Below are 26,121 nucleotides of genomic sequence, written 5' to 3' on the forward strand. Positions count from 1 at the left end.
TGTGTGACAGATGCAAAGGAGGTGTTTTGCTCTCTTAAAAAATGAGTTTATGTCTCACACATTATTAACAGGCTGATTAAGTATTGTATTTCTTTGTCACTGGTGCAAAGGAGTTGTATTGCACCCCAAAAAATGGCTATAGGTCACCCACAGAAATAACAGCCCGATTAAGTATTGTATTTCTTTGCTACTTGTGCAAAGGAGTTGCATTGCACCCACAGAATTAACAGCCTTATTAAGTATTGTATTTCTGAGTCACTGGTGCAAAGAAGGTGTATTGCATTCACAAAAAAGGCCTATAGGTCACCCACAGAGTTATCAGCCACATCAAAAGCCTAACATTGTCCCTCACTGTAACAGCGTATTGTCCCTACACTAGTTAGAACAGAATGGTGGCGTAACATGTGATCTGGCATTTATGTGTGCAGGGTCACATGCTGCGCCGGTCAATCATAGCCATGCCAATACTAAGCATGACTGTAATGGCTTCAAATTGCCCACAGCTTAAAAGCTTGTTGATTGGGTGTGCTGCAGCCTTTCAACAAGCTTAATTTTTCACCTTAACACCAAACCTGACCACGGACTTTCACGGCAAAGTCTGTGTTCTGGTTCGGGTACCTGAACAATAATAATGTTGCAGAGTTCACATCAGCATTCAGCCTGCCAGTTGCTGCCACAAATCCAGTTTGGCTGCCCAGTAGTCCAGTAGATGTTCAATGCGGGGTGGCAGGGTTCTGTCCAAGTATGCTACCATTTGCTGGTTCAGGTCCTGCTCTATGTCTAGCTCCTGGTGAGTAGTTTTTTCACTATGCGGGTGAAGGAAGCTGCTCATCAGCGACTCTACAGGGAGTGCAGAATTATTAGGCAAATGAGTATTTTGACCACATCATCCTCTTTATGCATGTTGTCTTACTCTAAGCTGTATAGGCTCGAAAGCCTACTACCAATTAAGCATCTTAGGTGATGTGCATCTCTGTAATCAGAAGGGGTGTGGTCTAATGACATCAACACCCTATATCAGGTGTGCATAATTATTAGGCAACTTCCTTTCCTTTGGCAAAATGGGTCAAAAGAAGGACTTGACAGGCTCAGAAAAGTCAAAAATAGTGAGATATCTTGCAGAGGGATGCAGCACTCTTAAAATTGCAAAGCTTCTGAAGCGTGATCATCGAACAATCAAGCGTTTCATTCAAAATAGTCAACAGGGTCGCAAGAAGCGTGTGGAAAAACCAAGGCGCAAAATAACTGCCCATGAACTGAGAAAAGTCAAGCGTGCAGCTGCCAAGATGCCACTTGCCACCAGTTTGGCCATATTTCAGAGCTGCAACATCACTGGAGTGCCCAAAAGCACAAGGTGTGCAATACTCAGAGACATGGCCAAGGTAAGAAAGGCTGAAAGACGACCACCACTGAACAAGACACACAAGCTGAAACGTCAAGACTGGGCCAAGAAATATCTCAAGACTGATTTTTCTAAGGTTTTATGGACTGATGAAATGAGAGTGAGTCTTGATGGGCCAGATGGATGGGCCCGTGGCTGGATTGGTAAAGGGCAGAGAGCTCCAGTCCGACTCAGACGCCAGCAAGGTGGAGGTGGAGTACTGGTTTGGGCTGGTATCATCAAAGATGAGCTTGTGGGGCCTTTTCGGGTTGAGGATGGAGTCAAGCTCAACTCCCAGTCCTACTGCCAGTTTCTGGAAGACACCTTCTTCAAGCAGTGGTACAGGAAGAAGTCTGCATCCTTCAAGAAAAACATGATTTTCATGCAGGACAATGCTCCATCACACGCGTCCAAGTACTCCACAGCGTGGCTGGCAAGAAAGAGTATAAAGGAAGAAAATCTAATGACATGGCCTCCTTGTTCACCTGATCTGAACCCCATTTAGAACCTGTGGTCCATCATCAAATGTGAGATTTACAAGGAGGGAAAACAGTACACCTCACTGAACAGTGTCTGGGAGGCTGCACGCAATGTTGATGGTGAACAGATCAAAACACTGACAGAATCCATGGATGGCAGGCTTTTGAGTGTCCTTGCAAAGAAAGGTGGCTATATTGGTCACTGATTTGTTTTTGTTTTGTTTTTGAATGTCAGAAATGTATATTTGTGAATGTTGAGATGTTATATTGGTTTCACTGGTAAAAATAAATAATTGAAATGGGTATATATTTGTTTTTTGTTAAGTTGCCTAATAATTATGCACAGTAATAGTCACCTGCACACACAGATATCCCCCTAAAATAGCTAAAACTAAAAACAAACTAAAAACTACTTCCAAAAATATTCAGCTTTGATATTAATGAGTTTTTTGGGTTCATTGAGTACATGGTTGTTGTTCAATAATAAAATTAATCCTCAAAAATACAACTTGCCTAATAATTCTGGACTCCCTGTATTTTCTTAGACCAAACCTCTCACTGTGTCACAGCTAATACACGTCACAAAAGGTTTTACAAGAAATAAGTGCATCGCTGAGCATGAAATGTATTTTTTTCTTTTTGCGCTAATACATGTCACAAAAGGCTTTACAAGAAATAACTACACCGCTGAGCGGCAAATATATTTTTTCTTTTTCCGCTAAAACATCCCACAGAAGGCTTTATTGCAGATTACTGCACCACAGTGGCAAATGTATTTTTTCTTTTTCCGCTAAAAGACCCCACAAAAGCCTTTACTACAGATAAGTGCACCGCACAAGGGCAAATAAGACATAGAAATATTTCCTTTTAATAACCCTTGTTAATGCCTGTATCAAACAGCACTTGCACCCTAATAAGAATGGTTTTCTGGAATTACAGTGTGGTATAATGGCAATTTGAGTGCCCAGTCAGTGTTGCAAAGTCTAATAGGAATGTACCTAAAACCCAGGCTGTCACCTCCCCGAATGAACCTTGTTCAACAGAAATGCAGTGGAATGATTCCTCCCTATCCTTTCCCTACACCTTGAATAATCTTTCCCTGCACTTGTAAATCTTTTTTTTTTTTTTTTTTTTTTTTTTACCATGATGTTTTTTCTATCACTTTCCCTCGCACCTGCAGACACGTCTCTCACTGCACTAAGTACAACTCCCAGCATGCCCAGACAGCCTACAGCTATCAGCCTACAGCAGGGCATGGTGGGACTTGTAGTTTTAGAACAGCTGGAGAGCCACAGGTTGGCCCGTTCTGTCCTAGAGGGACAAACATTTGCCAAATGATTTATATTTCCACAACAGAAACAGACCCTCCACTGAGATCTGAATCCTCTATTATTAGAGGCAAGCAAACCCAGCTGCATGGGCTCCTGCTCAGAGAGGATTGAAAGAGACTGAGGCTCCTGCGCACTGAATGAGACCGCCACACTGTCCTTGGACTGAGTATGACAGGAAGGAGTGATCTCTCCTCTCTCCCTAAGACACCTGTCAATACGAACAGCCCGAGACATGGCAGACTCCAAGGAGGTAGATCTCTCATGAAAGGCAAATGCATCTTTCAATCCCTCTAAAAGACCATGGCAAAATTGACTTCGGAGTGCAGCATCATTCCAACCAGTATCAGCTGCCCATCTCCGAAATTCTGAACAGTATATCTCTGCGGGCTGTTTATCCGGGCATAAAAGACGCAGTTTAGATTCAGACAGAGTAATACGATCCAGATCATCATATATCTGACCCAGGGCTAGAAAAAAAATCATCCACTGAACGGAGGGGCCATGCCCCCACTGGCAGCGAAAAGGCCGAGAACTGAGCGTTATCCCTGAGTAGCGAGATGATGATCCCCACCCTCCGCTCATCACCAGAGGAATGGGGAAGTAGGCGAAAATGGAGTTTGCAAGCCTCTCTAAAACAAACAAAATTCTCACTACCCCTGGAGAACGTATCCGGAAGCGAGATTTTAGGCTCAGAACAAATTCCATGAACGCAAGCAGAAACGGTCACCTCAAACTGAGAGACAGTTTTCCGGAGATCTGCTACCTCCAGTGAAAGACCCTGCATGCGGTCAATCAAGGCTGAAACCGGATTTATGCTTAAGACGGTGTTGGAGGTTTATAATGTCACGGATGGTGTTGCAGAAAACAATAAATAACAAATAAAGATCCGACTGACTTGATCCCAAACTAAGGAACAAAAGGGTGAGCCCTATTAAAGCCCTATAGCTCTCCCTGACTGCTCAGCCCATGCAAAGATCTCTGTGATAGAAAGTTGCATGTCCACGTGCCTAGACTGAGTGACACCTGAATACCCTATAATAGTGAGGGTACACGACCACCGGCTCCCTGCACTTAATACGGAGGGAGTCAGGGTCACCTAGAATCAAGCCAACGGGAAAACACAAATAACGGGATAGACTTATCTGAGAAACCAGCAGTAGCAAACTTCTAGCAGTTAGCTCAATCCAGGAAGTAGTATAAAGCGCAAAGTGAGGCAGTATGGGAGGGGATATAAAGGGAGGCAATCACTGCTAATAGATGACAGCTGGCAGAGGGACAAGAGATGTCAAAGCGAAACCAAAACAAAAGAACATCATGCAGGAAGTACCGAACAACGTCTGTCAGAACTTCTCAGAGACCTGGCGGTGACAAAAAGATGCCAAAAAAACAGGAACCAGATTGCATGTTTAATACAAAAATCAGGGTTTGGTTGTTATTGATTCATGATAGCACCCTTGTGATGGTTCATTAATATTAATGTGTAAGCTGCAGTGGTGTATTTCTTATTGTAGGTTTAGGTACATAGCCAGCAAATCTGCTGTAGTAAACCACTGCATACAATATGAATGGATGAGCGTATCCATTCTAAATTAATCCATTCCAAACAAATCCGAAGTAATTGCACAAAATAGTGGCCTCCTTTTTACATTTGAAATAAAATACACTTGTAATGCCTTCAGCAAGTTTGTTGTTCAGTCATGCATAACTTTCATACACAGTTAATATGTTTTCTGTATAATTCTCTGTAGGTTGTGTTACAGCACCATCTAGTGGTCGTTTTACATACATCTGCAGCTATTTCACACTACAAGTTTGGTCTACTTCAGCTTCCTTATCTTAGTGACATCCTCATCCCTGCACATAGCAGCCATTTTCTTCATTCACAGTCTTCACTGCATGAGGATAGCACAAAGTTGGACGTTACTCCATAGTCAGCCAAAAAAGAGGGAGGATATTGGCTTATATTTAGGTAGATTGACTTACTTGAGAAAATGTTAGGTTTTATTATTAGGGACAGTATAGTGTATTGTGTCTGAAACAGCCAGGGGTGAAGCTGTCATATACAGACTGTGTTGAACAGCCTTTTTTAAAAATGTATACCGTATTTTTCGCCCCATAAGACGCACTTTTTCCCCCAAAAAAATCGGGGGGAAATGCCCCTGCGTCTTATGGGGTGAATGCGGACAATTTCACATCGCTGGATGCGATGTAGCGTGAGCGGGGGCCGGGGGAGGGACTGGAGGAGGAGCTGGGGGCCGGGAATAGCGGCGGGGCGGTGCAATCAATGTACTGTAACCCCGCCCCGCTGCTCCGATATACTAATATTAAATGTCTTATTCGATTAAAATATATTAGATATGCCCCCTCACTCCTAAATTGCTAATCGTACCTTAAATCCTATTCCTAGGTGCTGTAATGCAGGCCGGGCGGGCGGCAGCGTAACTCCCTGATGTCACGTGCCTGCGCCGCCTACTTTATGAATGAAGCAGGCGGCGCAGGCAAGTGACGTCAGCGAGTGACGCGCCGGCCGCCCGGCCTGCATTACAGAAGCTAGGAATAGGATGTAAGGTACGATTAGCAATATAGGAGTGAGGGGGCATATCTAATACATTTTAATCGAATAAGACATGTAATATTAGTATATTGGGGGCGGCAGAGGCGGGGGCGGCGGCGGGCGGGCGAGCTGATCCGTGGATGGCACAGTTAAGGGGGGGGGTCTGTGGATGCCACTGTTATGGGCTGGGGGGCTGTGGATGCCACTGTTTTGGGCTGGGGGGCTGTGGATGGCACTGTTATGGGGTGGGGGGGTCTGTGGATGGCACATATATAACAGTGCCATCCACAGATCCCCCCTGTAACAGTGCCATCCACAGATCCCCCCCCTGTAACAGTGCCATCCACTGATCCCCCCCCCTGTAACAGTGCCATCCACAGATCCCCCCCCCTGTAACAGTGCCACCCACAGATCCCCCCCCTGTAACAGTGCCATCCACAAATCCCCCCCCCTGTAACAGTGCCATCCACAGATCCCCCCTGTAACAGTGTGTCAGTCATCCACAGATCCCCCCCATAACAGTGTCCGTCATCCACAGATCCCACCCAAAACAGTGTCCGTCATGCACAGATCCCCCCATAACAGTGTCCGTCATGCACAGATCCCCCCATAACAGTGTCCGTCATGCACAGATCCCCCCCATAACAGTGTCCGTCATGCACAGATCCCCCCCATAACAGTGTCCGTCATCCACAGATCCCCCCCATAACGGTGTCCTTCACAGATCCTCAGTAATAGTGCCACCCACAGACCACCATTAGTTCCAAACCACCAAAAGCACACCTTTTGGTTAAAAATATTTTTTTTCTTATTTTCCTCCCCAAAAACCTAGGTGCGTCTTATGGGCCGGTGCGTCTTATAGGGCGAAAAATACGGTACGTTTCAAGCATATTTTGCAGTGTTCGCTTATATTTTGCTGCAGATGTTTTCTCAGAAAACTTTGCTTCAACACTTTATAAGTGTACAATAAGCATATTTGCAGCGTCAGCGTATATTTTCAGCAGACATTGAGCAATTGTGCCTTTTTTGTATAAATAAATGTATTGTGTTATCAGTATAAATGTTGGTTGGTTCATTTGTGCCTTTATTTCCCCCAAAAATCAATTGAAAAGCATCTACCATTTATAAGTGTACAATAAGCGTATCACGATCGGCGTGACTGTCACATACGTGACACAGAGGGAGGGAAAGAGGAAGGCCCTGCCCAAGTGAGAGGGAAGGTGGTGACCCCTGACTCACCTTGCGGCTGGCACCTAGCTGCCCTGACGTCCCTAGACGGGTTCCTCACCCGTACGCCGATCACGTGCCTAAAACCCTGGCTTTCCCTAAGATGAGCCCTAGATAGTGAACAGGGCAGTGGGAACACTAGTCCGCACCACTAGCTCTAAAGGAAAACACCAAGGGGAGGACAGACAATACAGACTAAACATATAATCCCAGGTGGGCGACAACAGGAGACAACAAAAAGCCCAACAGGGATCCGGAGGGTAGCACTCTGGAACAACAACCAGGATTCACAGCTCCAGTGGGTCAGTATAGAAGTCCAGGCAGGAAGCTCTATAACTGGCAACTAGAGAAGTGTGAGAGGAGAATATAAGGAGGTTGGGAGTGGCAGACAAGAAACAGCTGAGGAGGAGAAGCTACGGATCCCTGAGTGAGACAAAAAGGATTGCAAGGCAAACACAGAAAACAATCACTAAGAAACAACGTGATCTTTAGACATAGAGCGCGCAGCCACCCGCTGCGACTTCCTGACCCCGGGTATAACGGAGTCAGACGTGGCTCTTGACACCCTCGTGACAGTACCCCCCCTTTCACGAGGGGCCTCCGGACACTCAGGACCAGGTCTCTCAGGATGAGAGGCATGGAAAGCCTGAATTAACCTGTTGGCGTTTACCTCTGACGCTGGAACCCACATTCTTTCCTCGTGACCGTAACCCCTCCAATGCACCAGATACTGAAGAGAGCGGCGGACCCGACGAGAATCAACAATTCTGGATATTTGAAACTCCAGATTACCATCCACAATAACAGGAGGAGGTGGCAGCGGTGATGGTTCTAGAGGTGGAACATACTTCTTGAGTAACGACTTATGGAAGACGTTATGGATCTTAAAAGTCTGAGGTAGCTCCAGGCGAAAAGCCACAGGGTTAATGACGGCTACTATTTTATAAGGCCCAATGAACCTAGGGCCCAGTTTCCAAGAGGGAACCTTCAACTTAATATTCCTAGTAGACAACCACACATAGTCATTCACTCCTAGGTCCGGACCTGGCGACCGTTTCTTATCGGCCATGCATTTATATTTACCACTCATATTTTTCAAGTTAGCTTGCACCTTCTGCCATACCGATGAAAGAGATGAAGAAAACCGTTCCTCTTCGGGAACCCCAGAAGACCCCCCCTCTTTGAAAGTACAAAATTGGGGATGAAAACCGTATGCACCAAGAAATGGTGACTTGCCAGTGGATTCCTGACAGCGATTATTTATGGCAAACTCGGCTAACGGTAAATATGATGACCACACCTCTTGGTTTTCAGACACAAAACACCTTAAATATGTTTCTAGGTTTTGGTTGGTACGCTCAGTCTGTCCATTCGACTGAGGATGGAAAGCTGAGGAAAAGGACAAGTGTACCCCCAAACGGGAACAAAAAGCTTTCCAAAACTTAGAAATAAACTGGGTTCCCCGATCCGAAACCACATCGGAAGGGACCCCGTGAAGCTTCACGATTTCACTGATAAACACCTGAGCAAGAGTCTTAGCATTAGGAAGTGCGGGTAGCGCAATAAAGTGTACCATTTTGCTAAACCTGTCTACTACTACCAAGATAACTGTTTTACCCGCAGACAACGGTAAGTCAGTGATGAAATCCATTGACAGATGTGTCCATGGCCTATTGGGGATGAAAAGTGGCAATAAAGACCCTGCTGGACGTGTATGAGAGACTTTCGTGCGTGCACAAGTAGAACAAGTAGACACGAAATCCATTACATCCTGACGCAACCTTGGCCACCAAAAACGACGAGACAATAGCTCCAAGGTTGCTTTACTACCCGGGTGCCCAGCAAGTGCCGAATTATGATGTTTCTTTAATAATTCAAGATGCAGGTTTAACGGTACAAACAATTTCTCTGAGGGGCAAGAGGCCGGGGCATCCCCCTGGGCCTCTAACACCTTTCCCTCTAGAACAGAGTGTACAGCAGAGACAACCACTCCTCTTTGTAAAATAGGTACCGGATCACTAACATTACCCCCTCCAGGGAAACTACGAGATAATGCGTCTGCCTTGGTATTTTTTGCCCCAGGACGATAGGTGATTACAAAGTTAAATCTGGTAAAGAATAGCGACCACCTAGCTTGTCTAGGGGTGAGACGCTTAGCCGATTCTAGGTACAGAAGGTTTTTGTGATCCGTAATCACCGTGACGGGGTGGATTGCTCCCTCTAAGAAGTGACGCCACTCTTCAAACGCCTGTTTAATCGCCAACAGCTCCCTATTTCCAATATCATAGTTCTTTTCTGCTGTAGATAACTTTTTGGAAAAGAAAGCGCAAGGACGCCATTTGCCAGGAGACGGACCCTGAGACAATACAGCCCCCACTCCCACCTCTGACGCATCTACTTGAACAATAAAAGGCTGGGAGACATCAGGTTGAATTAGAACAGGTGCCGAGGTAAATCTCTCTTTTAGAGAGGAAAATGCAATTTTAGCGGCGTCAGACCATTTAGAAAAATCAGTCCCCTTCCTAGTCATGTCAGTAAGGGGTTTAACGATCACTGAATAATTTTTAATGAACTTTCTATAGAAATTTGCGAAACCCAAAAACCGTTGTAGAGCTTTAAGGTTCTCAGGAAGATCCCAATCTAAAATTGCCTGGACCTTCCTAGGATCCATACGGAAACCTGAAGCAGATAATAGATATCCCAGGAACTGTATTTCCTGAACGGCGAAGACACATTTTTCAATTTTCGCATATAATTTATTCGTCCGTAGGACCTGCAGTACTTGCCTGACATGTACTTCATGTGTTTTCAGATCAGCCGAATAAATTAAGATATCATCTAGGTATATGACTACAAACCTGCCGATGAGATGACTAAAAATATCATTAACGAAATGTTGGAAGACAGCAGGGGCATTGGTCAGACCGAAAGGCATGACTAAATTTTCATAATGCCCCTCAGGGGTGTTAAAAGCTGTCTTCCACTCATCCCCTTCCTTGATACGAATCAGATTGTAGGCCCCCCTAAGATCAAGTTTGGAGATCCACCTAGCACCCGCAATCTGATTAAAAAGGTCAGGAATGAGAGGAAGAGGGTATGGGTCTCGGATGGTTATCCGGTTTAGCTCACGGAAATCTAGGCAAGGACGCAGGCCCCCATCTTTCTTTTTAACAAAGAAAAACCCTGCAGCCACGGGTGAAGAAGAGGGTCTGATGTGTCCCTTAGCCAGACTCTCGGAGATATAATCTTTCATGGCTTGTCTCTCGGGACCCGAAAGATTATACAACCTGGACTTGGGTAATTTTGCACCGGGAATCAGGTTAACCGGGCAATCATAAGGATGATGAGGTGGTAGCTTCTGACAACCCTTTTCAGAAAAAACTTCCTCAAAGTCCGAAATAAATGTAGGTAGGGAAGCTATGGAGGCGATTAAGCAATTGTTATTTAAGCAATTCTCTCTGCAATGCTCACTCCACTCCAATATCTCCCCGGCCTGCCAATCCACCACTGGATTGTGCGCTACCAACCAGGGAAGACCCAATACCACAGGAGAGGGAAGGCCCTCCAGAACGTAACATGAAAGACACTCATTATGGTGGTCCCCTACCCGAAGGTGTAAGTTATGGACAATGTGAGTGAGGTTTCTCTGAGACAGAGGAGCAGAATCAATAGCGAATATGGGAATAGGTCTCTGCAGCGTACAGAGAGACAAACCCATAGTGCGGGCAAAATGGGCATCTATCAAATTTACCCCTGCTCCACTGTCTAGAAAAAAAGAAATAGACTCCGTCTTAACACCAAAAACAATAACCGCTGGCAACACAAATTGAGATGTTCGTATGGAGGAAACGTATACCCCCTGGCTGACATCCTCCGCACAGCCTGGGGTTCGTAGTTTTCCGACGGTCTTTTGTTTTTGAGAAAGGAGGGACAGACATTAATAAAATGACCCCTCCCCCCACAGAAAAAACAAGCCCCCCACCTACGGCGAACCTCAGGAGGACGGACCTGACGAGAAGTTCCTCCTAGCTGCATAGGCTCATCTAAGTCAGTACAGACTAACTGCTGCTTGGGAGAGGTTACCAATTGCTCAGGAATTTTCGATCTCTCCCTAAGACGTCTATCTATTCTGATAGAGAGGGACATAACAGCATCAAGGGAAAGGGGGGTCTCATACAGCGCCAGCGCATCCTTAACCCTTTCAGATAACCCAGAGCAGAACTGACTCCTGAGAGCCGGGTCGTTCCACTGAGTATCCGTAGCCCACCTACGGAACTCTGAGCAATATTCCTCTGCTGGCCGATCTCCCTGTAGGAGTCTCCGTAACTTCGACTCAGCCAGGGCGACTCGGTCAGGGTCATCATATATGAGACCCAAAGCCCCAAAAAATCCCTCCACTGACCGGAGAGCCTGGGAACCAGGGGGTAACGAGAACGCCCAGGATTGCGGGTCCCCCTGAAGCAGGGAAATAACAATCCTCACCCGCTGTTCTTCATTACCTGAGGAGTAAGGGCGCAGCTTAAAATATAATTTGCAGGCCTCACGGAACGTCACAAATTTGTCCCTTCCCCCAGAAAATCTGTCAGGAAGAACAACCTTGGGTTCTGTAACAACCTGGTTACCCATAGCAACCGCTGGGCTTGCGGTCTGCTGCATTTGCTGCTGTTGTTGGAGGACAGACGCCTTCAATCCTGCCACCTCCAAAGACAGGCCTTGAAGCTGTTTTGCCAAAGCAGCAATAGGATCCATATTGGATTCTAAGTAGAGAGAAAAAAAAATATATATATATTTTTTTTTCTCCCAAAAAATAAGGGCCAGTTATAATATCACGATCGGCGTGACTATCACATACGTGACACAGAGGGAGGGAAAGAGGAAGGCCCTGCCCAAGTGAGAGGGAAGGTGGTGACCCCTGACTCACCTTGCGGCTGGCACCTGGCTGCCCTGACGTCCCTAGACGGGTTCCTCACCCGTACGCCGATCACGTGCCTAAAACCCTGGCTTTCCCTAAGATGAGCCCTAGATAGTGAACAGGGTGGTGGGAACACTAGTCCGCACCACTAGCTCTAAAGGAAAACACCAAGGGGAGGACAGACAATACAGACTAAACATATAATCCCAGGTGGGCGACAACAGGAGACAACAAAAAGCCCAACAGGGATCCGGAGGGTAGCACTCTGGAACAACAACCAGGATTCACAGCTCCAGTGGGTCAGTATAGAAGTCCAGGCAGGAAGCTCTATAACTGGCAACTAGAGAAGTGTGAGAGGAGAATATAAGGAGGTTGGGAGTGGCAGACAAGAAACAGCTGAGGAGGAGAAGCTACGGATCCCTGAGTGAGACAAAAAGGATTGCAAGGCAAACACAGAAAACAATCACTAAGAAACAACGTGATCTTTAGACATAGAGCGCGCAGCCACCCGCTGCGACTTCCTGACCCCGGGTATAACGGAGTCAGACGTGGCTCTTGACACCCTCGTGACAAAGCGCATGTTGTAGTGTCAGCATATATTGTTGCCACAGGTGTTCCACAATTGTTCCTTTTTTTCAAAAAACAGTTGCAAATCTTCTACAGTTTATAAGTGTAAAAATAAGTGTATTTAATGCATCAACAGCAGTATTTTATTTTGGTCACAAGGGTTGTCCAAATGCACAATTTTTCCTAAAAAAACAAAATAAAAAAATTGCTGCAGAGCTTGCATAACATTTTTTCCTGTTGCAAAGCTTCTACACTTTATCAGTGTTCTATAAGCATATTTTAGTGAATGAACAGAAGTGTATATTTTAGTCTTAGTGGCTGTGCAATTACAAAGATTGCAGTCCAGCACCAGGGATACAGGAATACAGAGGAACACAATTTGCAGGTACATAACAGGGAAGCTATTGTACTTGTTACACTCGCAATGTAACTATGTAAAATACAAGCATATAATAGTAGTAGAGATGAACGAACCAGTTAGTAATGAACTGGATTTGTTACAAACTTTACCAGCACCATGTTACTACATATGTCAGTGGGAAAAAAAAACTAGGAAGAAGGATGCTCACATGACCCTAAAAGTAAGTGGGGGGTTGGGCTTGCCCTGATTGGCTCACAGGCTGACAGCCTGGATGAGTCTATCAGTCCTGCAGCAGTCAGGGATGTGCCCTTGCAGAACCAGCAGAATGTCATTCTGTGTTGGGCTGTAAATGATGGTGGGTGGGTCTTACAGTGGCTGCAAGAAAAAGGATCATAGGAACAGTCAAAAGTTACAATTTAGCTTATATTCTCTTGCCAGAAACATTGAAGGGAAAGGATAGAATTAGAAAGTAGAATTGTCTAGAGTAGGGAAAGACAGGGAAAGCTGTCAGCCAGGGATTGAGAAGAGAGATGCTGAGGTTGGGTGTTCCTCCTAGCAAATCCGCATCTGCAGCAGAACCTCAAAACCAGCTACCTGCATGGCCACTTCTTTCAGTTTTTTCCCATTTTAACATATATTTTTTGGAGGGACGGAGTGGGGAGAGGAGATAAGCTCAAAACTGTACAACATACACTACTCACAAAATGTTAGGAATATTTGGCTTGTGGAGAAATTTTAGGATGAACCTAAAATGCACTATAACCTTTACAGGTGAACTTAATGGGGCCTTCTCTAAACATTTGAATGCACATTTCCAATTGTTCAGTGTTTCAGTACTTTTTACACAACTTGCTGTTCTCTAACAAGGAGCTTAACGGCAAAATTTACAACAGATATTTGATCCATGTATCGCCCAATACATTTCCTGGTTAAATTAGAATTTGTATTTAAACAGTCCTCCTCATCATGCTGTTCACATTTTGACATCATGAGACCAAGATGACACCTAAGAATTGATCAACAGTACCACGCCATTGCAAGGCTTCAAACAGGATGTTCTCAGACAGAAGTGGTCACTCAGCTTAGAGTGTTGCAGTGTCATTATCAGGTTGCAACAAAGATACAGAGAGACTGGAAGAGTCACAGAAAGGCATAGTAGTGGTCCTTTGACCACATCCCACACTGATGACTTTATTGTGAACAATGCCCTGCGGAACCGGATGATGAATGCCACACAATTAAAGGCACATTTAAAGGAGGTGAGAGGTATTCAAGTGTCACGTCAAACAATTCAAAACTATTTATATCTCCATGGTCTGTGTGCTAAATGACCTGACCACACCAACAGGCACAGGCATCATCTTCTTGCATGGGCCAGGGAGCATTTACGCTGGACGAAGAACTAGTGGGCCTCAGTTCTGTTCAGTGATAAAAGTTGATGAGCATAAATAATGGCCGCAAGTGATGTTGGAGACGTCAAGGAGAGCGCTATGCATCAACCACTGTGGGCTGGTGGTGGTGGTGTTATAGTGTGGCCAGATGTGTCTAGTAAATACAGAACTGCCCTATACTTTGTTCATGGTACAGTGATAAGCCCATACTACTTGAATAATATCATTAATCCAGTCATTATGCCTCTGCATGAGCAACACAGGCCTAATTTAATCTTCATGGATGACAATGCACCAGCTCATTGAGGTTACACCATTAGGGAACGGCAGCTAGAGAATGGGGTACCTCAAATGGAGTGGCCTGCACTTTCTGCAGAACTGAATCCCATTGAAAACCTATGGGATCAGCTGAGTCGCAGTGTAGAGGCTCGTAACTCTGTACCGCAGAACCATAATATAATATCACTGTAACGTGAACTTTTTAAGTTTTATATAAATGTCACCCGTAAGCCAAAAGTACCTAACTTTTTGTGTGTAGTGTGTATGTTTTACCATCCAGAGGATAGATGTAGCATATGGAATGTCAGTGAAAACACCTGAGATACTAGTCCAAACTCCATGTCAGGGCATCTCCACATAGTTCTTTATTTTTATTTTTTTGCTTAACTTTAGGAAAATAGCAGAAGTGTCTTACAATATGCAGGCTAGCAGAGGAAAATATTTTGTACTGATGATGTGACATAGTAGGCAAAAATCCATGTGTGGGTGCATTTCCACACAGTTAAAATTTAATATTTTATACTGTACATAGCTGACAGTCACTGATAATACCTCAACTGTACACTGAGAGCTGTTCACGGGGGTGGTGTTAGCCAAGATATAAATGCATAAAATACACGTTTTACTTAATCTTTTGCCATAAAACTATATATCAATCTGATCAGCACCTCCGGCTCTATGACATGCTGCCTGCAGATTCCACTGCATTTTGTGGTGACAGGTGGTCTTTCAATAAATCTATAACCAGAAATCTGTACAAAATATTATCCTTTAGAACCTCTTATGATGTAAGTGAATTTGTGACTACTCTAGCTAATACAGTATCTTTTCTCAGGCCCATAATTATTTATCATTTGATAGGCACTGTTACATTCAAGTAGGAGGTGTGTCACTTGGGGCAAAAATATTTGTCTTCATTTACTAACGTGGTTTTGACATACTAGGAAATAAAAATACATTTATTGTGATGAGCAGCGCAACCCGGAAGAAGCATTGGAGCGGCATTCCAGAGCAAGAGGAAAAAGTTTATTTTTATGATCTGAGGCTGATTGGGACTGGCTGGTCCAATCTGAGGCCGATAGGGTCTGATTGGGGGTCTGATCTGAGTCTGATGGGGCTGGGGGGATCTGATAGGGGACAGATATGAGTCTTATTTGGGGCCGGATTAGGGTCTCAAAGGGGGCCAAGGGGGTTTGATAGGGGGCTGATCTGATGCTAATGGAGGGTGGGGGGGTCTGATCTTAGGCAGATGGAGGCTGGGGGGGTTTAAAGTGAGGCTGATCTGAGGCTGATGGAGGTTGGGGGGTCTGATATGAGGCTGATGGAGCTTGTGGGTCTGATTTTGGAGTCTTATCTGAGGTCTGATGAAGAATGGCAGTCTGATGAGTATTGAGGGTCTGATCTGATGTCTGATGAAGAATGGGGATCTGATTTGGGGTTTGCTCTGAGATATGATGATTATATGATGAAAATATATTGTTTTTCTCATTTTTCTCCTCCAAATCCTAGGTACGTCTTACAGTCCGGAGTGTCTTAAAGTCTGAAAAATATGGTAGTTGCTTTATGTGTGAAATCAATACAATTGCTTATCCATTATGCACTTAAAAACATTGTTTATCTATGTTTTTTTCCTTTCTTGTGGCTTCAACTAGTGATGAGCGAGTGGAATTTCAGGATACATTTGATTTGTAGGCGTGATGATGTCATTTCAGGCTGCGCGAGGTGCACGCCAGACCATCAAGCAAGATGGCGGTGGCAGGCCTGTCGCGAGCAAATAGATCAGGTAAGTATTCCTTTTACTTTTTTTATTTTACACTCTGTTATTAATATCAGATGCCGTGATCATGTATGAACGCGGCATCTGAGGGTTAGAATGTTGGGAAGCGGCTCAATCACCGCTCCCTGTCATTGCACCCACTACTTACAAAGTAATTAATCACAAAGCAGTTTATATTGTAAAATTCGGCGAAGCAGCTGAATCAAATATTTTTATACTTTGCTCATCACTAGTTTTAACCAATAAGTCAGTCCATCTTTGCAGTATTCGTCTTTGAACCCTTTGCAAAAGGTTATAGGGTCTGGTTAGAGTCTGGTTATAGGATCTGGGTAACTTCAGATATAGGCTATATTATTTATAGAGATAACTTGTGTTATAACTCTCATGCTCTGACCAAGATCATGGACACGCTTGAAATGCGTAAATGTATCCTATGGAAATCTTTTATACTATAATCAAATAAAATTAAATCAGTTTTATATTCCTGGTGATGAACTTCGGAAATGATATGTGGACTGGAGCTTGGCCCATGCACTGAAATTGTAGCTTTCATATCCAGCCAGCTGGTGAGAGCTTTTATGTAATATTTGTTGCCCAATTGCATCTTTTTTACCCAAAAAGCCTTTCACAAAATTTCCTCATTTAATAACCAGTGTACCAAACCTGTGATTTCTCATTGTTTCAATAATAAAATGTCTGGTAACCGACAAAGTAATAGCAGGATAATTGAAAGCAAACGACTTGTACCTAGTCATCTGCAAGCAAGAATATGAATGGCTATAGGAGTGCAAACAGCTGCAGAAGCACAGTCATCATCAGCTATCCGGCCAGTAGTAGAAACAGGCCACAGCTCTCTCTTACTACCACCAGCAACAATCATTGAGGACAAAAAGGATAACAAAAAGGATAGCTCATTCATCATCATGATATTGATCTCATCTATTAGACACCATGACTTTGAGCCAAGATTCAGCACATTCCTCATGTTTGTCCTTCTGGCAGCTATAGCAAAGCTTAAATTTAATGGTGTAATGCTTTTTAAAAATAAGCATTGCTGACCATGTCTAGGAGACTATGCACATTTCACAGGTTTTCATGTGGCTAGGAAAGCCCTCATGGACTTGCAGCAACAGAATTGTGTGCTTTAGACCACTTGATCTGTGACAACGGAATTCCACCTTGCATATGCTGAGGTGTCTGTATGAGCAGTATAAAGCGGTCAATGAATACATCATACACCCGACCACCACAGCATGGAGCATGGGTTATTTTGCGCTCAAGCGGGAGGGCAGTTCATCACGGACATATTCTGTCCCTTCAAGGGGCTACCAGATTTGTGAGTAGGGACAGCAGGGACATCGACAATGTCATCACTCTTATATTTACACTTGCAACATGGGATAGTGGTAGAAGAACAGCTTACACATCGTTCTGGACACCCTGTAGCTGTTAGGGACCTGCATGGACGAAGCTGGATGAAGAAGGAAGTGAAGAAGGATGAGGAGCTATGACTGGAGGATGAGATGCAGGTGTTGGTGGTGTAGGGGGTCATGGAGTTTTCCCAGGCACAGCTAGGAAATGAGACTGAAACTCCTTCTAACAGATATGCTGCTGTAGCTACTGATGGTGACAACACTGGCCATGACCAACTATCACAGAGGGGGCAAAGCCTGAATGAATTGGGCCAGCAGGCATGCTTGGTTGGTTACATGCTATTAAAACATATTGTTGACATCAAGCAAAATAATAACTGCTGGATATAGTATATAGTGGGGATTATTTTCCTAGAAACAAAAGGGAGGCAAAGTTGCCTTAAAAGAATATGTTTTGTACACACATATCTGACCATTCTGAGTCATTGACCTCTCTGTCTCTGTTACAAATAGTAAAAGCAACAGAAGCACCAGCAGCATCCAATTCAGTTTGCTAAACATGATGGAACAGTTTTTTCAAGTACCACGCCGAGATGATGCACATCAGCAAAAAATATGTACTAAGCAAATTCAGTCAGTAGACTACATACCCTGTTCCCTGCCCCTATGGACTTCTGGGGGAGTGGCCGGAACTGACCCAGTATGTACTGTCTTGTCCAGCCTCCAGTGTACTGTCAGAGAGGCTATTAAGAGCAGCAGGTAGCATCTTCACACCAAAGCAGATAAACTTGTCATCCGCAAGTTTACCAAATATATTTGTGGAAATAAATGTGGCATGGATCATTAAGGATTTTTACACACCTCCTGCTGATGCTAATGAATAGATCTGCCATTGCAGTTGGTGGCTATTTATCGCTGGCCCAATGATGGTCCTGTAGCTGTCTGCCTGTCCATCATGCTCCATACTGTACTCCTGCTGTTGCTGCCGCAGGTGCTGCTCCCTCTAGTCTCATTACTGCTATCCCTATACAGCTTCTACTGCTGCCAGTACCACTACTCTTCCACAGCTGCACATCTCCTGTCCATCAGGTTCCATACTGTACTGCTTTTGCTACCAAAATAAGGGAACATTTTTGGACACTTGTTCAGAACATGCCACATATTCTTCCACTACAATTATATGTGTATAAAGAGGGACGTCATTCAGCCCTCCCCCCATGAAAGGAATAACTTTTAGTTCACTTGAACCACCCAATAACGGACAATTTTTGTGATTTTTTTTTATTAAAAAAAGCAAATGCTACACTGTATTTTTAAATAGGCCATTTGGCTATTTTGCCGTGCCGCCGGACCGCCGCTCTGTCCCCATTGACTATAATAGGGATGGGGGCGGAGCTCCGGCGCAGCACGGCAGTGCACGGCGAAAGGCCGCCGGACTAAAAGTCCTGGCGGCCTCTCAGTGTGAACTGCCGTACTGCCCCGGAGCTCCGCCCCGTCCCCATTATAGTCAATAGGGACAGAGCGGCCGTCCGGCAGCACGGCGAAATAGCGGAAGGACGGATCCGGCAGAGTAAACAGTCTGTCGGATCCGTCCTGCTGCAAGTGTGAAAGTAGCCTTAACACCATCAACCATTTGTTTACCCATATGTTAATATATATGTCAATGTCATTCTGACATTATTAACTAATGCTGTCTTTGCGTTTAAGAGTTTTAAATGAGGAAGAGAGAGAGATAGATAGAAACTTCTAACAAAAAAATTAAAAGAGAGAAAGACAAGAAAGAAAAAAATATGAGTCCTGGAAGACCTCAAAGTGTCATACACTAGGTCTCAGACCAGTTGGGTCAGTTTTGGTTTGGGTTAAATGTTTGTACCCTAATCAAATTTTGTAGCTGATTCATGAGAATCAAACCCAAAATGAATTTCAAGAAAGGTACTCATCTCTTTGATTTACTACTCATCACTTTGCCTGTCGTTGACAAAGTCTAAAATTCTCAAGCTGTATTGTCCTCTAATCTACTACTCCTGACTCAGTACTACTCTGCTTGGTAAGTACATTTGATCCTTAGATTAATCACAACCATATCAAACTCTATTATACCCCTCTGTAACTTTCAGACCTTGTATTATATTATTAATTATCAAGTTATGTTTTTATTCTTTTTTTTGGACAATCTATTTATTTTTTTGCTGACATATAGGATACCAGCATTACATGTATGGGGCTGTGGGACGTGACTTAAGTCCCAGCATCATACAGTATGTGTATTGTGCTCTGATTGGGTGCAGGTGCTGCACCTGCTCGATCATCATCAGGGCCCTGGCTGTTACTCACAGCTAAGCCCCTGCTGTATACAGCGGCATCGGTGAATACACCAATACTGGATCATTATGCCTTATATGCCATAGTCAACGCTGACCGCGGCATGTATGGGGTGTGTGGAGGGTGCAGGCTCCCTCTTTCACTCCATCAGGTCCCCTGGTTGGTTTCAATTTTCTAAGCCCCTCAAAGTCACTTCATAATTTAGTTGGTTCCTTAAAAAGTGGGTTTTGAAAACTTTTTTTTGAAAACTTTGGAAATCTCTTCTAAAATTCTAACCCATCCAATGTCTAACCAAAAGATGCCAACATAATGTAGACATATGGGATATGTAAAGTAATATTTTAAAATTTACCACTAACATGAAGTACAATATGTCACAAGAAAATTGTCTCGAAATGGCTCGTATAAGTAAAAGCATTCCAAAGTTAAGACCACATAAAGTGACACATCAGATTTGCAAAAATCTGCCTGGGATTTAAGGTGAAAAGTGTCTCAGCCCTGAAGCGGTTAAATCTAAGCTAATACAATGTCAGGTGCATTTTCTCTGGTTGTGGGATGTTGTAACCCCACGTGCCTCTGGGGATTCATGTGATTGGCCATGACATGTATTTTAACACTTGACTGCCTTTGTGGATCATATGCTATGATTAAGACCTTTCTTAGGTTGAAATGCGTCAGCTGGATGCTATGCTTTTTGTAACTTTTGACTCTTGTCTTTCTGGAGTTAATGGAACATATTTATTAATCCTAAATCTGAATGCTTAAACATAGACAGTCTATAGATGTGTCAGATTTATCACAGTGGCTTACACTGTATGAAAATGTTGTGATTGACTAGACACTTTTGTCTAACGTTACACCCCCCATTGGTTTTGGTATCATTTTGGCCCGTGTACTGTACCCTATAAGCCATGCCCTTTCTTCTTTCCTAATAAGTCACACCACCTTATCAACTGAGATGCTGCGGGTTCTTCCTTTTGGTGCATTTGCTTCATAAATAGACCTGAAACTGGATTCTCCAAAATACACCATGTTTTGGCACAGTTTATAAAATGGTCTAGGTGCAATCACAAGAGTGAGGACATCTCAAACAGGTTTACTACAAATGTTTATCCTCAAATATTGCCTCCTGCCGATCATAGCTAATAGATGAAAGACAGTGAACCGTAATAAAGTAATAGCACATAATACCTTGACAGGGGATTTGAGGAGTTTGTTCTGTACCAAACAACCACTGTAAGTGCATTCAAAGAGCAATATGCAGTGATGTGACTGGAATGTACTAGCTCTGTGCTGATAGTAAGTTGGCCTTCATGGCATACAGCATGACTCTGATGAGGCCAGTGATTGGCTGCATTAGTTAAGTGGAATCCACCGGATGGCACTGTGCACCAAGAAGGACCTTAGCTGGAAGCCTCAACCCCTTTAAAAAGGAAATGTGTCATCAAATAATGACCTATTGTTTGAAGCATATTTTTATGTGAAACAAGTTTTTAAAGAATTTTTGGTGGTTATTTTTAATTTTCCATGTCAATGTCTATATTTAAGCAAAAAACCTAAATCCTGCAGTTTTCACACTGGCCACTAGGCCTAATTACAGACACCTCTTCTTGGTCTATACATATCACTTTACTGCTTTTATCTCCTTATTACTGCGGCCTCATTATATCCCCTCTGTGTACAGACATCACAGGATACACCATTCACAATAGGTGATATCACAGCTTATCAGCTCTCTCCTGACATCAGTATCGGTCACAGAGCAGGCCTAGAAACTCTCCCATAGAAGTAAATGAGGTTCCCTCCTGACCACTGTGTCTATGGATCATGGGGCTGCCGTACAGCAATTTCTTAAAGCTTTCTAAATGCTGCTAAGAACAACTGAGGCAAGATGACAGCCTCCATAATCATGTTCAGGAAATAGAAAAAAGTAATCTGCAAACAGAAAATTAAAACAGATTCAGTAAAAAAAAGACATGTGTCGCCATCTGGTTTTAACTGGCATAAAAAAAATGTTGGTGATACATTTCCTTTAAATATTCTAAGACCGTAATATTATGTCCAAAACCATAAACTTGTAAAGACAGCCTACAATCACAAATTCTTATCTTCCTTTCTATAGTTCATTCATAAAACAATCAAGAACTGCAATGCCATTTCATCTGAATACTCTAACTCACAATTCAATCTGCACTTGTAAAGATCTAAAATTGCCTTTCAACATCAACTGTCTGGAAATTGTTTGAAAGGAACAACGTGGATTATTAGTGGGCAAGTGCTAATCTGCTTGCAGCTGCTACAGTGGTGCACATCACAACGCAAGCTGATGCCCAAAGAGAATTCGCTGCTCCAGTAAGAAGGGATAAGAAGGGGAACAAGTCAAAATATAATTCATGAAGTTTTTTCTTTATACTTTACATTCGCAAACTAGAACATTACAATTAACACTGGGATCCATGCATGTTTCCTATATGTTACCAAATACTTAATTTGAAAAGTCAGCCATATTTGTATTTGTATTTCCCCACTTTGCCCATCAAAGTCAAAAGGCCAACCATTTTGCAACTTATAATACTGAGGCACATACCGTATCAACTTTGTTCCAGTATAAATGCATTATTTAACCTAAACTGTAGAGACCTTTTTGGTGACATTAATATTAAAACTAATGTTTTTTGATAACATTTGATACATTATATCTTGAAACCACAGTCTCTTCTACATTAAAAATATCAGAACTATTGGTATTTGGGGAAAGAAAATAGTGAAATATTAAACCCTATATGAAATAGTAAATCGTTAAAATAAAATGTCCTATACAAGTGGGATTTTTGCTATATCTCCACTGGAGTGATTCCTTTCCCGTGCCGACGAACTGGAAGTCAGGCGCTGACTATTTTTGCAATCTATACAAGTTTACAGGCATAAAACTGTAATTATATTTTCACACATTATACAGTATCTAAATACTATGATAAATTGTAATATAATATTAGCCAAAGGTGAGACAAGTTTTCAAATTGCCAATATCAAAAAGTCACTAAAAACATTTGCCTATTAAAATTGCGCTCCATTTCAAGTAGACATGTGCCTGCTAACTCACCTATCCACAGCTATGGCAGACATGGAGTAGATGCTGGCAAAGATAGCTGTAATGGGAAAGAAGTTGTGGAATCTGCAATATGCCTCCCCAAAGTACCATTCATTGTGAAGAGCATAGATGAAATTCACCAAGGTATTGAAAGCAGCCATTGATGCATCAGAGAAAGCCAAGCTGACCAGAAAATAGTTTGTGACTGTCCTCATTCTTTTGTGAGCTAGTATGATCCACATGACAATGATATTACCAAATACAGCAACAGCCACCATTGATCCATAAGCCAATGACCAAAGGGCTATACGCCATGGAGGTTGCACAAATCTGTGAGGAACTTGGGAAGTGACATTTGTAGCTTGAGTCACATTCTTCTGCCATAGAAGACCTTCCCCAAAAGGGGAAAAAATCCCAACTCCATCTTCAGCCGTCACATTTATTGGAGAGGAGGTCATTTTTGTCCCTTCTACAAACAAAAAGGTCTTCCAGGTTAAGAAAGGAATAAGAGGTGCAAGCAAAGGTCCATCATAAAATCAGCTCAGAACTGTCTTGCCCAGGAATGCTGAATACGTGAACTTCTTGTTAAGTTCCTCCCAGCAGCTGAGCACAAGTGAAGGCATAGAAGGCTAGCAGAAGGCTTTTATAGACCCAGTCCCTCCAATGTCTAGGAACATGCCTGTGACATCACAGTAGGGAGGGCGAGGAGTGAAGGACCACTGGGTGCACTTATACACTCCCTCTATGTATACAGTTAGTTACAAAGCTCTATGGCACAGAGGTGACATTAATGCAGCCAGCCTCTGTCCCTGGTGTCTGGATACTAGTGGCTGGAGCTGGCTGTGAGGCTGCTCTTCATGCACTGAGTATGAAGGAAAGGTGAGGTCCATGGTGCTGAGATGTCCCTGGTAATGCTGCACAGTACACTAAGCAATCTAAAGCCATTTCCATAGTTGTTGGTAACCACCAGCAATTTCTATCTCTGTGTACAGTCTTCCTCCACCAGGATCCATACTGAAGTTACTGGAGTGATAGTTCTTCTCAGACGCTGTCTCCCCCATGTAGTGGCTCTAACATCAGTGTGAAGAAGCAGAGCTACAGGATGCAGCTAATCTGCTCCTTGTCTGTGAAGGACTGAAACAGCAGTTAACCCTTGCATATACTGAGAGTCCCTGAAAAACTAGATGGGGATTATTCCTAATCTGAATAACAATGATATAGTAACATAATAAAGTAAATAATATAAGATGCAGAATTTACCTGGTCACATATCAGTACATTTCCAGTGATTGCACTTCTCAGCAAAGTATAGCACATTCTGTACAGAGGAAGCAAGCTGTTCCTATACATCACGGATTCCTGCACTTTGCCAAATGCCCAGCTACAGATGCAGCAGAGCTGAGTTTATCATGCATCTGAGTGGAGGTATCTGCTACCGGTAGGTTGTGCTTTTTTGTCAAGTGTTCTCTAATGTGTTGCAGGAAAAAACTGATCTATCTATCTATCTATCTATCTATCTATCTATCTATCTATCTATCTATCATCTATTATTTATCCTATCTATCTATCTCATATTTATCTATCTATCTTCTATCATCTATCTCTGTCTTCTATTATTTATCCTATCTATCTATCTATCTATCTATCTATCTATCTATCATTTATCCTATCTATCTATCTCATATGTATCTATGTATCTATCTATCTATCTATCTATCTATCTATCTATCTATCATGTCTTCTATTATTTATCCTATCTATCTATCTATCTATCTATCTATCTATCTCATATCTATCTATCTATCTATCTATCTATCTATCTATCTATCTATCTATCTATCTATCATGTCTTCTATTATTTATCCTATCTATCTATCTATCTATCTATCTATCTATCTATCTATCTATCTATCTCATATGTATCTATCTTCTATCATCTATCTCATATTTATCTATCTATCTATCTTCTATCATCTATCTCATATTTATCTATCTATCTATCTATCTATCTATCTATCTATCTTCTATCATCTATCTCATATTTATCTATCTGTCCTATCTCTCTGTCAATCTATCTATCTATCTATGTATCATCTCTCTGTTTCATATCTGTTCATTTGTCTGTCTCTGTCTATCCCATGTGTGCTGCATTTTCGGTTTTACTATCTATCTATCTATGGCTACTTTCACACTTGTGTTCGGAGCGGATCCGTCTGGTGTCTGCACAGACGGATCCGCTCCTATAATGCAGACGATGGGATCCGTTCAGAACGGATCCGTCTGCATTATATTTCAGAAAAAATTCTAAGTGTGAAAGTTAGTCAGACGGATCCGTCCAGACTTTACATTGAAAGTCAATGGGAGACGGATCAGTTTGAAATTGAGCCGTATTGTGTCAACTTCAAATGTATCCGTCCCCATTGACTTACATTGTAAGTCTGGACGGATCCGTTTGCCTCCGCACAGCCAGGCGGACACCCGAACGCTGCAAGCAGCGTTCGGGTGTCCGCCTGCTGAGCTGAGCAGAGGACAGACGGTGCCAGACTGATGCATTCTGAGCGGATCCGCGTCCACTCAGAATGCATTAGGGCTGGACGGATGCGTTCTGGGCCGCTTGTGAGAGCCTTCAAACGGAACTCGCAAGCGGAGCCCCGAACACTAGTGTGAAAGTAGCCTAATACCTATATATCTGTCTGTCCATAAATCTATCTAGCTTGACAAAGACCTCACTCTGTTTGGGCTGAAATATTGCTATGGGTTCACAGCTTTTTTTCACTGTTTCTGGAATGCTGGCTAATTTTGAATTACATTTTCTGGAGGAATTTGCACCCACAATAGTTTTTCTCTGGTGCTGCTTACATTATCTATCTATAGGAAAAAGAGGCAGCACTCCAAGATAGGTGAAAGGGAGGTGGACCTGCTTTATTCATTCCTTTTTGCAGTATTGACAGTGCTGCTGTAGTGTTGGGCTCGAATATTCGAATAGTGAATATTAATCGCGAATATCAGCACTTTGAGAATTTGCAAATATTGTGATATATATTCGTAATTTTTTTTCCATCAGTAACCTCCCTTT

The 26,121-nt window shown here is 43.1% G+C and overlaps 1 protein-coding gene across 1 annotated transcript in view; it reads right to left on the reverse strand.

Moving 5' to 3' along the window:
* The window catches only part of TACR3 (tachykinin receptor 3), a 244,670-nt gene extending 221,127 nt beyond the window's left edge, over window positions 1-23,543 (reverse strand). The window contains exon 1 of the mRNA XM_044276714.1: window positions 23,058-23,543. Coding sequence (XP_044132649.1) covers window positions 23,058-23,503 — 446 coding nt within the window. The 5' untranslated portion in view covers window positions 23,504-23,543. The remainder of the gene's footprint in view (window positions 1-23,057) is intronic.
* Window positions 23,544-26,121: the final 2,578 nt, after the last annotated feature.

This window comes from Bufo gargarizans, chromosome 1 (assembly GCF_014858855.1).
Source record: "Bufo gargarizans isolate SCDJY-AF-19 chromosome 1, ASM1485885v1, whole genome shotgun sequence".
Classification (NCBI taxonomy): Eukaryota; Metazoa; Chordata; class Amphibia; order Anura; family Bufonidae; genus Bufo; species Bufo gargarizans.